A 13,105-nucleotide genomic window follows, 5' to 3' on the forward strand; every position below is an offset into this window, starting at 1 on the left:
TGCAGGTGTTGGCTGCTGCAGTCTGAAGGCAGAGTTGAGTCATGCGCGGTCAGGTTGAGAGTATGAACGACGCGACACTCCCTGAATAAAATTGCTAACTTGTTTGGTATTTGAGTGTACGTATTTGCGTATCCGCGTCGCGTTATTTCATTTGAGAGTTTCATTGCGAAATGACCGATATCGTATAGTGGCACCCGGAATTTTAATTAATTGTGCATGCTGCAAAGCGTTTGCTGAGAGTCGTGTTTTTGACAATAAATTGTCCTATTCGTGATTCCCTAACAATAACTGTTCTTCGTAATCCCCGTCGTCATCCGCTTCCCGCGATTATCAGTTGTTGGATTATATCAGCCTCTCAATTGATCTTGAATACAACCGCAAACAGCTGTTAGGCGATGATTTATTCACGACTGGTTTCGCTGCGTTAAAGCTTATTCAAGTCCAGTTTACCATAAATTTAAACGTCCGTGGCAGACCATACTATAAAGTTTTGTTAGTCTCTTTATTACAGGAGTTAATAGAGGCAGCAGGATCATCGAAAAATATGGCACACATCCGACGATCGTGTTGTAACGCCCTACCGTGGTCTGCAAAATACACAAAAAAGTTTTCCATCATCCCGTTGCCCAGAACTCCTGAAGATAGACTTTGACTGTGGATATTGTGTCACAGACACAGTCCCATTGACTGGTTAGCGATGTCATTAAACCCGCCCAAAAATGTAAACAACCACGCATGAGCAGCGCCTATTAGACGGAGGGGGTCCGACATCCGATCAGTTCCAGTCATTCAGGAGGGAGGTACACGGCTCGTGTTGACGTATTGTCTGTAGTTTAACCGTGCCTACACGGTCAATACCGCGGTTCGATCCCGTTTGCATTGTTACTTTGTGCCAGGAAGGGCAATCAACAATGGAAATATCCAGGCGTCTCGGAGTGAACCAAATCGATGTTGTTCGGACATGGAGGAGATACAGAGAGTCAGGAACTGTCGATGACATGTCTTGCTCAGGCTGTCCTGGGGCTATGTAGTGTATGACCGCTACCTACAGATTATGGCTCGGAGAAACCCTGACAGCAACGCCACTATGTTGAATAATGCTTTTTGTGCATCCACAAGACGTCTTGTTACGAATCAAACTGTGCGCAATAGGCTGCTTGATGCGCAACTTCACTCCCGACGTCCATGGCGAGGTCCATCTTTGCAACCACGACATCATGCAGCACGGTACAGATGGGCTCAACAACATGCCGAATGGACCGCTCAGGATTGGCATCACGTTCTCTCAATCGATGAGTGTCGCATATGCCTTCAACCAGATAATCCTCAGAGACGTGTTTGGAGGCAACCCGATCAGGCTGAACGCCTTAGACACACTGTCCAGCGAGTGCAGCAAGGTGGAGGTTCCCTGATTTTTTGGGGTGGCATAATGTGGGGCCAACATACGCCACTGGTGGTCATGGAAAGCGCCATAACGGCTGTACGATATGTGAATGCCATCCTCCGACCGATAGTGCAACCATATTGGCAGCATATTCGCGAGGAATTCGTCCTCATGGACGACAATTCGTGCCCTCATCGTGCACATATTATGAATGACTTTCTTCAGGATAACGACATCGCTCGACTAGAGTGGACAGCATGTTCTCCAGACATGAATCCTATCGAAAATGCCTGGGATAGATTGAAAAGGGCTGTTTATGGATGACGTGACCCACCAACCACTCTGAGGGAGACACACCGAATCGCCGTTGAGGAGTGGGACAATCTGGACCAACAGTGTCTTGATAAACTTGTGGATAGTATGCCACGACGAATATAGGCATACATCAGTGCAAGAGGACGTGCTACTGGCTATTAGAGGCAGCAATCTGGACCATCATCTCTGAAGGTATCGCTGTGTGGTGCTACAACATGCAATGTGTGGTTTTCATGAGCAGTAAAAGGGCGGAAGAGATGTTTATGTTGATCTCTATTCCAATTTTCTGTACTGATTCCGGAAGTCTCGGAACCGAGGTGATGCAAAACATTTTTTGATATGTTTATTAGCTGGGGACACCAAGTCCTTGAGAGAACCTGTGACCCAAATTATTCAAAGACTATGAGGGTGTCGTACCTGTGTATACTCTGCGTATGTGGCGTATGTGGCGTAGCATATGTACGGCGTCGCGACAGCGCAACGCTGGCTTTACAGTCGTGTTACACCGGCATTACAATGGAGTCGTAAAGCCATGTTATGCCTGTTCATCATTTGCTGCTGGGACCCATAATTAATTAACATAATATAATGAAACCCCGGCAACCGTCATTTTTACTTTATTTTATTATATTGCCACCAACATTGCTGACTCAATACACCATCTTCAGCCATCGAAACTGCTTGCAGTATAATAAAGTGACATAAAAACGGTGGCTGCAGGTGCTTGAGTTCACTGCGTATGTGAACGGCCGAAGTCCCGCAGATCATCAATCACAAGGATGGATATAGAAAAATGTAATTAATTTAGTACTCAAAAGTACCTGTGTTGTTATTAGAAATGAGCTGTTGCTATCGATTCGAGGCCTGTGCTTTGTGGTGAGACCTACTCACATGGATTAACGTCATTGCTTCTATAAAGACTTGATAGGGTACCGGCGCAACTTTGTGCTGTGCTCCCATAATTGTTTTTGGAAATTAATTTATGGTAAGGACTATGGGACCAAACTTACGCTAAGGACAACACACACACCCATGCCCGAGGGGGGGGGGGGGTGGCGGGGGGGGGGGGGGCGGGGGAGCCGCGTGAACCGTGACAAGGCGCCTGAGACAGCACGTCTACCCCGTGCGTCTTAATTGGTGGTGGTGGTGGTGGTTAGTGTTTAACGTCCCGTCGACCACGAGGTCATTAGAGACGGAGCGCAAATTCGGGTTACGGTAGGATTGGGAAGGAAATCGGCCGTGCCCTTTCAAAGGTACCATCCCGGCATTTGCCTGAAACGATTTAGGGAAATCGCGGAAAACCTAAATCAGGATGGCCGGAGGCGGGACTGAACCGTCGTCCTCCCGAATGCGAGTCCAGTGTGCTAACCACTGCGCCACCTCACTCGGTGCGGCTTAATTGTTTTTGATGTAGATAAATGGTGCTTACTCTCTTTTACATCATGTATAATTTTTTTGATAGTCTTCTTTCAATGACTATGTTAGTGATATTCGTCTTATCGTCTGCACTTAAATCGAATGAGCGTATACAGTTATTTGCTGCCTGATAAAACGTTAGGTTATAGACGGACGACTGCGGCTATTTCTGACTCCGAATTTTTTTATTCTGTTGACAATATCAGTTGAGGTACTGCATGTTTGCATGTTACTCACGCGACTTCCCGCATTTCTGTTTGAAGTTGCAACCCTTTACCGCTAGCGTGCTCCAAATTGTAGCGTGTAACACGACGGTATGTAACGCAACTACTTTGGTGCGTGAGAGACCCTTAGAAATCCGAAAGTACGAATTCAAAGAATTCATTCACGCATGGAGCACCTTATCCTTCTGCGTGAAAACCACAGATCACACACGAGCGCTTCGACACCTGCAACAATTAGGCGCCTTGGGTTCAGTGCCATCAGACATCCTCCATACAGTCCTGACATCGCTTCCTTCGATTTTCATCCGTTCCAAAATTTAAGAAACACCTTCGAGAACTTCACTTTGTTAGCGATTAAGTGGTGGAAGCAGAGCTGCTGTTCTGGTCCCATCAACAAAGTCTGACATTCTGCAGTGACGCTTTCAACAAATTGGTCCCTCACTGAGAGGGAGCCACCAGGGTGACTATGTTGAGAAATTAATATGTAGATATGAAGAACAAAAATGTAGAATATTAATAACTTTTCTTTTATTTTAAAAGAATTAACAGCTTTTACATAAGAAATTCGGAAACATTACTTTTGAGCAAACCCTCGTATTTCAACAATCAGCCAACGTCTGTTTTGTATGCACGCTGCTATTTTGACGAAGCAGCAAACGTCACGGAATTAAATAAAATTAATAAAAATTTTACCAGTAGACGGCGTTGTTAAAGTCTTAACGCAAATGGGCCGCTACAAATCACAGATAAATGCTAATAACACGTCTATGATTTGCGTTGCACATTACATCATTCATACTGTTCAATGTGCATGACTACACAAGTTCGGCAGTTAACAGTTGTAGCCCTGTTGATTAGGCAAGATCGTACTACATCCGATGGGAAAATTGGGTTTTACATTGTCCTGAGGCCAAAAACCATATAAAAAGAAAAATTTTGTAGAATTCACACACATCGTAACGACGAAGTAACTCATACCATACCATTTTGCGGAATATGCTATGACATCACACACACACTGCGTTGTCAAAGTGTCTTATCTCACGAGCTTTTCCTTATCACTGCTTCTCCATAATCTCATATGGACATCAATTTTTCAGTAATCATTAACGCACAGCACTTGGGTATTGAAAATAAAAGTGCATCTGCAAGAATGGATATCTTTACACATCCCGCAGGCCCATCTCCTGGAGGGGGCTACCAAGGAGGAGGTTACCATCAGAAAAAGACCGAATATGCAACGAAAGGGTAACGTTCTACGAGTCGGGACGTGTCAGAAGTTTGAACTTGATAGGGAAGCTAGAAAATCTGGAAAGGAGAATGATAAGACTCAATCTAGATATAGCGGAGAATCACTGAAGTGAAATGGAAGGGAGACAAGAATTTCTGCCCAGATGACTGTAGGGCAACAGTAGCACAAAATGGTATGACGGAAATAGGATTCGTTATGAATCGGTAGGTAGCACAAAGAGTGAACTGTTGTGAACAGTTCAATGATACGGTTGTTCTCATAAGAATCGACAACATATCAACACAGGCAACGATAATTCGGTTATACATGCCGACAACGCAAGCCGAAGATGAAGAGATAGAGATAGTATAAGAGGATAATGAACTGGTAATTCAGTACTTAAACGGAACTGAAAATCAAATAATCTGGGGGACTAGAATTTGGCTGTAGGGAAAGGAGTAGGAGAAAGGTTTAGGGGAGAATTGGTGCTTGGTACTAGGAATAAGAGGGGACAAACATTTATCTAGTTCTGCAATAAACTTCAGATAGTAATAATGAATATTCTGTTCAGGAGTCACAAGAGGAGGAGGTATACTTGGAAAACGTCGGGAGATACGGGAAGCTCTCAGTTAGATACATTATGATCAGGCACAGATTCCGAAATAAGATACTAAATTGTAAGGCTTACCCAGGAGCAGATGTAGACACAGATCAAAATTTAATAGTAGTGAAGACTGGGCTGAAGCTTAATAGTCTCATTAGGAAGCATCAGTGCGCAAATAAATGGGATAGGGAAGTGCTGAGAAATGAAGAGATGCACTTGATGTTCTCTGAGACTGTAGATGCTGTGATAAGGAATAGTTCAGTAGGCAGTTCAATTGAAGAGGAATGGACATCGCTAATAAGAGCAGTCACAGAAGTTGGAAAGAAAACGTAGGAACACAAAAAGCATTGCGAAAAAACCTTGGGTAACGAAGAAATACTTGAGTTGATTTACTAAAGACGGAAGTACAAAAATAAACAAGGAAATTCAGGAATACAGAAATAAGTCACTTAGAAATGAAGTAAATGAGAAGTGCAAGGAAGGTAAGGCGAAATGGCGGCATCAAAACTGTGAAGAAAACTGAAAAGAAATGCTTGTCGAAAGGACTGACTCAACATACTGAAAACTCAAAACAGCCTTCGTTGAAACTAAAAGCAAGGGTAGTAACTTTAAGAGTGCAATGGGAAATCCATTGTTAAATGCAGAGAAGAGAGCAGATAGGTGGAATGAGTACACTGAAGGCGGCTGATGAGTGCTAAAGAAGGAACAGGAATCAGTATAGAAGACGTAGGGGATCCGTTAATATAATCAAAAGACTTAAGATCGAATAAGACATAACATTCCATCAGAAGCTCTAAAATCATTGTGGGCAATGACAACAACACGACTGTTCATCTTGGTATGTGTAGAATGTGTTAGTCTGGCGATATCCCGTCTGACTTTCGGTAAAACATCAACCCACACAATTCCGAAGATTACAAGAACTGATAAGTGTGAAAATTATCTCGCAATTAGCTCAACAGCTCATGCGCCGAAGTTTCTGACAAGAATAATATTCAGTAGAACTGAAACGAAAACTGAGGATGTATTAGATGACCATCAGCTTGGCTTTAGGAAAGGTAAAGGCACCAGAGAGGTAACCCTGACGTTGCGCTTGATAATGGAAGCAAGATTAAAGAAAAACCAAGACACATTCATAAGATTTGTCGACCTGGAAAAAATTCCAAATGATCAAGATGTTCGAAATTGTGAGAGAAATAGGGATAAGCTATTCGGAAAGACGTGGAATGTACAATATGTACAAGAGTCAAGAGGGAACAACAAGAGTGGAAAATGAAGAACGTAGTATTAGGATTAAAAAGGTTGTAAGCCAGGAAAGTAGTATTTCGCCCCTAATGATTAGTTTACACATAGAAGAAGCAAGTCGGAAATAAAAGGGAGGTTCAATGTGGAATTAAAGTTAAAGGCTAAAGGATATTAGTGACAAGATTCGTTGATGATATTGCTATCCTCAATGAAAGGGAATATGAATAACAGAATCTGTTGAATGAATTAAACAGTGTAATGAGTACGAAATATGGATTGAGGGTAAATCGAAGAGAGACAAAAGTCATGGGAAGTAGCAGAAAATAGTAGAGGAAACCAGGGACTAGAATACATTCAACAAATGACTCAGGATGTAGGTTACAACTGCTACTCTGAGATGAAGATGTTGCCACAGGATAGGAATTCATGCGGGCCGCATCAAACCAGTCAAACGATTGACGACTCAAAAACAAAACCATAAAGAGAATATACATTTTCGTTTGTTGTACCAATTCGCTATTTTTCGGATTTGGCTTCCTTTCAAATCATAAAGTTTTAACATATACGATGTTTGACATCCTACCAAATTGCCGGTTTTACAGCCGACTCCACCAGTTTTCGCGTCCGGTGTCACTCTCGTGAAATATGCCATGACACCACACACTGTGAACTGTCAAAGCACGTTACCTCAAAATTTGTTTCTATCTCTGCTTCTCGCTACAGCACATGTTGTCACCAATGGGTCACATGATTGACTGGTATCAGCTGCACACCATTCACGGCCTTCCTAAGCTGTCACTACGCTCTTTGAAGGAGGCGGCCAATATTTTATCTGGTAAGCTTATTTACGTAAGAGTATTATCCGACAGTCCGCCGCCAAACTCGGGTGCGCATTACGTCTACCGTACATTTATACTGCCAGTAAACGCCTATTAACTTCATGCACGGATTCCGGTACTTAACAGACGTATTTAGGGCAATATTATCGCTATTGCATTTCATCAATACCACGTTGTTTCCCAGATGTTGCTCGTGACATTCTGTTCTCTCCTCGCAGGCGGTGAACGACCTCGTGACGGAGCTGGAACAGGCCAACATCACATGCAGCGCCACCATCACCTTCGCAGAGTCCGACTTCGAGGACCAGATGCGCATGCTGCGGGTGAGTGGCTTGCTTACTGGAACTACAGGTAGTGGTAACAAAAGCTGTAAGAAGAGATATGCGTAACACCATGATTTGCGTGAAGTTAACTTCATAACATAGCATTTGGCCATTACGATCAATTTCTGAACTTTCTTCAGGTTTCAGTGGTATGATCCTGTGCATGAATCCTTCATGCCGGATTGTTGGAACTTTAGTTTTCTAAAGAGTTCGCTAGACACCGATTTTGCGGACCATATTGTCAAAAACTGCATTCTCTTGGGACTTTAGCTTGCATTTTCATCTACAACGTGTGTAGAGATACACATAGCCTCTAATTATCTGAAATTCAGTTAGTCATGCTCTAAATAAGCCAACGGCCTTTCCGCAGTGGTAAAACCGGTTCCTGTCAGATCACAGAAGTTAAGCAATGTCGGGCCCGGCTAGTAGTTGGATGGGTGACCATCCAGTTTGTCGAGCGCTCTTGGCAAGCGGGGTGCAAGCAGCCCTTGTGAAGCAAACTGAGGAGCTACTTGAGTGAGAAGTAGCAGCTCCGATCTAGTAAACTGACGGCCGGGAAAGCTGTGTGCTGACCACATGCCCCTCTATATCCGCATCCAGTGACGCCCCATTGAGCGTTCATAGCCTATTCGGGCGAAGCCTAATTTTTTATGCTTTAAGTAATATTCTAGTATCTTGGTTGTGATCGTCATATTTTTCAGTGGCCGCTTTAAGAAGTTCTTCTGCCTCCTGCTCTTTTATGCTACTGCATGGAAATACTCGCATGAAATGTTCGCCTTCTGCACCTCTCATCAAATGAATTTTGACGTCTTTCTGCCTGAGATGAGCTACATTAATACACTATCGGAAAAAATGCAACACTGTTTAGGACACGGCCATTATGTTCACAAGTGATGTGACATGCATTTCATCATTCTAGGATCATATGGTAACAAATTAATATCCATCCGAACAGTCCATGGAAGGCTAAACGGTACTGACCGACAGCCGTGTCATCCTCAGCGGATAGGCCTCACTGGATGCGGGTATGGAGGGGCAGATTGCTCTCCTGGCCATTTTCAGCTTTAGTGACCGTAGCCGCTACTTCTCAATATAATAGCTTCTCTATTGGCCTCACTAGTGCTGAATGCACCCCACTTGCCAACAATGCTGGGCAGACCTGGATGGTCAAACATCCAAGTGCTAGCCAAGCCCGACAGTGCATAACTTCCATGATCTGAGGAGGAACGGTGTTGCCACTGGGGCAAGGCCAATGGCTATATGATAACAAATTCATACCAAATACGATGCACATGTTACAGGAAAGGGTGCCCGAACTGTCGCAGCCATACACAGTATCCCGCACTCTGGTAGCTACTCTTGAGTGTATTCTTGCATGTAAACGATCGTGAAGATACCGAATGGCATCCTGCGGTTGATTGTCCCAAGTACCTTGCACCTTTTGGTTGCAATTCGGCAATGGTTCTCCCAGGCTCTGTAGAAAGAGTAAGTTCCTGTTCCACTATGTCATACACGTGTTCAGATGGAGACAGATATGGTCAGGGCAGTTGTAGTACAACATGAAGGGCACGTTACGTCAGGGCAGCCTTATGTAGATGTGCATTGTTCTGCTGAAAAATCACTTCACATTGCTGTCGAAGAAACGGCAGTAGAACGCGAATACCAACGCGTGAAATGTAGCCGGCACTGGTTACTTTCCGTCTCAGAAGCACCAAATGTGAGCGCGAGTTTTAACTGATATCCCCTCTCATCATGAAGCCGGGAGTGGAACGTTTGTGTCGTGAGCGAATACACTTCGGAATGGGCCACTCATAGGGTCTACACTGTACACTTGTACATCCATCACTCACGTGCTCACTGCTTCAATGAAGACAGAGTGCCATTCCGCTCGTACGTCGACTGTTGTGTGACACCAGTGTAGCTGTGGTCGGCAGTGTTTTGGTGTCAGTGTCAGCCTGGCCAGAGGCACACTAATTTTAGTCCTGCTGTAATCAGGCGGTTGCCTATGGTCGTTGGTGACGTCAGGTGCAACATACGAGGGTTGGAACTTAAATAGTGGCAGCTATTTATTCACAACCGATACAAAAGAGTTACATGTTTGCACCTGTTGCTGTCCAAAATAGTCACCAGCGTTGTGTAGAAAACGTTGCCAGCGATGTGGAAGGCGTAATATACCGTTAGCAGAGCCTGTTCTTTTCATGGTGCGAATGGAGCGGTCTACTGCCTGTCGAATCTCTGAAAAAGTTCTGAAGCGAATGCCACGAAGTGGTTCCTTCATCTTCGGAATCTGAAGTCTGGGGAGTATGGTGGATGGTACAGTACTTCCCAGTCCCATCGACCGAACAGAGCAGCCACAGCTCGCGCTGTATGCACCCGCACATAGTCGTGCAAAATGATGGGTGGATTGCGCAGAAAGTGCCGCCGCTTCTGTTGAAAAGCTGGTCGCAGGTAATGCTCCAAAAACGAACAGTAATATTGTGCACTGACGGTCTGCCCTGGAGGAACGTAATGCGTTAGGATAACACCGTCACAGTCGTACACGAGAAGCACCATAACCTTAGACCGCTCCATTCGCACCATCAACAGAACAGGCTCTGCTAACGGTATACTACGCCTTCCACTTTGATGGCAACGGGTTCTACACAACGATGGTGACTACTTTGAAGGACAGTAACAGGTGCAAACATGTAACTCTTTTGTATCGGTTATGAATAAATAGTTGCCGTTATTTGAGTTCCAACCCTCGTATGTCCATACTTCTTTCCTGGATGGTGTTCGGTCGGCCACTGATTCTCTCACAATGTGTCAATATTGATGTGCGTCTGTACTGTGTGGACGTCCAGAAGCTGGTCCACAGTTGTGGGAGTGTTCTACAAACCACTGCCGAGAGCAGCGCCACACCAAACTTTACGTCCAGCCAGCTTCCCGAAGAACCGTAATGCAAACCTGTTGAAATGGCTGAAGTGGTTCAATAGGAGGACATACCCGTCTTCGGAGCATGTTGTGCCCTGCAAGGAATGTGGCACGCCGTTCACCTCTTAACCCAGCACGATTACTGCAAGCAGAGTCAAATGAGAAGGAACCAGACAGGCCTCCAGAGCGCCATACGATCGCTGATCGCTGACGGCCGTGACAAATGAACCACTAACAGTTCAACCCTTGAGTATGCCCTCGTGCCAATTAAGACAGTCCTTGAGGGTGCTGTGTAGATTTAGGTTCTTTCCGTAAGTTTGTAAGAATGTATAATAAGTATGTTTCTGTAATCGTACATGAACCTCAAAAACGCGTTCTTGAAGTTCTAATCATCCCCGTGCCAACCCGTTGCATACTATCTTGCAATTTATCAAGGATGGAAGTGGCTTGTGATCAGTAACGGCGATAGAATATCTGCCAAGCAAATAGAAGCGAAACTTGTAAACTCCATACCATGGAAGGTGCTTGTCTTTCTGTGGCTGTGTTGGTCAGTGCGCAGCTTGCACAAGCGGTAGTATGGTGTTCGCTGACTCGGTTAACTTGAACCAATTAAGGCACTTCTGAACCAAAAGCATAGTCACTGCAGTCTGTACCAATGTAAAAATTTTACTTCAAATGAGGACGGTGAAATATCTGTGCCTCACGGAGTTTTTTCAACGAATTCAACCGCCTCGTGATGTTCCCGATCCCTTTTCCGTAATACATCTTTCTTTAAAAGTACCATGAGCACAGGCAAAGATAGACAGTATCCTGGAATGAATTGGCGATAGAAACCGCAAAATCGTGGGAAAGGTTTGCATTTTTACGGCAGATTGGAATGGAAAAATTTCTTACTGTTTGGATTTTCATTACATCAAGTTCAGTTCCACGTGGAGATAGTGTTTTGCCAAGAAATTCAGTCTGTGATTTTGTGAATTCTGACTTGTCCAAGCTAAGTGACTGTTGTACTAATTCTCCTAAAGGCTTCTAGCTCTCGCCGTATAAATTCTAAGAGTCTTCGCATGAGGCGGTGATAATTAGAATATTGTCTACATAGAAGCTTACATACTTAATAATTCCTCTCTCAGAACCTCATACAGTGCTCTCACAAAGGCTGCTGATGGTAGCAGCTTCTGTTCTCTAAACAGGCCGTGTACTTTTAGTTTCATCTAACAATAGTTGAGCTGAATTACCCATTAGATCGAGGATGGTTAAATATTTTACCCCTTTAAAAGTTTGTAGCAGACATTCAAAATTTTGGTTGGTCACGTTGCGGGAGAATATCATTCCCTGGGTTGTCGATGTCTACACGCATTGTACCGCCATTGTTTCTTACGGAGTGGATCACGTTAGAATGCTCACTGTCTGATAGTTTAATTAACTGACTGTCAAATTCAACACCTTTTTTTTTATTGACTGCTTCTCTCTTGGCCAGAGGTATTTGATATGATTTACTACAAAATGGTTCGTAATGCTTCAGTTTTGCAGATGAATCCATTGCTCGAATAATTCTATAACTACGTCTCGTTTAGCTTGAGGCAGGTCCACTAACGCTTTAATCTTGTTTTGAATACTAGTCAGAGCATTTTCATCATTGTTACTGTCTCATTGTTCAGTATCTTCCTATGAATTATTTGAAGCTGCAGATTCCTCTCCTCAACAACGCATTAATCTCATTTTGATGCATGAAGCGCCCATGTTAATCTTCGATGATAAATCCTTTAAAATTCACTTTCTTGTCTCTATCATTTAACTTCACATGAATAAAACTCTTTCAGAATTCAATTTATATTTCATCTCTGCAATCAGTCAACAATCAACACGCTCTGACCACACTCACGTCCCTAACTTCGCAATTTTAATAGTGCCTGGTCTTTGATGGGTTTCAAATTGTTCAAATGGCTCTGAGCACTATGGGACTTAACTTCTGAGGTCAACAGTCCCCTAGAACTTAGAACTACTTAAACCTAACTAACCTAAGGACATCACACACACCCATGCCCGAAACAGGATTCGAACCTGCGGCCGTAGCGGTCGCGCGGTTCAAGACTGTAGCGCCTAGAACCGCTCGGCCACCCGGGCCGGCTTTTATAGGTTTATTTCGATTTTCTGTATCACTGATAATATATACACCATTAACAGGAAGTGTAGAGAACGCAACCAGGTGATTCAGTTGAGAAAACAGATTTTCCAGGATAGCATTTCTCTCATTCATTGAATCCACAAAGGTGTCCGTACCTATCCCCCCGATCTCCAGTTCTACAATGGGCATTGAAATGACAGTATCAGTTTCTTGTCCCCTCTGCATAGGTCTTCCTTCACGTCTGTGGTACGTTCGCACTTGATGACACTGACCGTGATGTCCGTCCCATTTTCCATAACATTAGTTTCGGAGCGGGCCGTTTCCAAGACTCTATTTAGTTTACTGATGAATGGCCGTATGGATTACAATCACTGCTCCCTGGAGGTTCCGGCAATTGATTCACTGCTCTGCTTCCTTCATGGATTAGTCGATTTTGTTAATGATTTGGGTTAAATCCTTAGTAGGCTATATTCGTCCCTCCTTCGCAAG

General features: G+C 43.9%; 1 protein-coding gene across 1 annotated transcript in view; it reads left to right on the forward strand.

Moving 5' to 3' along the window:
* Positions 1-13,105, forward strand: part of LOC124620054 (gamma-aminobutyric acid type B receptor subunit 2) — a 434,547-nt gene that overhangs the window by 165,603 nt on the left and 255,839 nt on the right. The window contains exon 5 of the mRNA XM_047146721.1: positions 7,477-7,581. Coding sequence (XP_047002677.1) covers positions 7,477-7,581 — 105 coding nt within the window. The remainder of the gene's footprint in view (positions 1-7,476; positions 7,582-13,105) is intronic.

This window comes from Schistocerca americana, chromosome 6 (genome assembly GCF_021461395.2).
Source record: "Schistocerca americana isolate TAMUIC-IGC-003095 chromosome 6, iqSchAmer2.1, whole genome shotgun sequence".
NCBI lineage: Eukaryota > Metazoa > Arthropoda > Insecta > Orthoptera > Acrididae > Schistocerca > Schistocerca americana.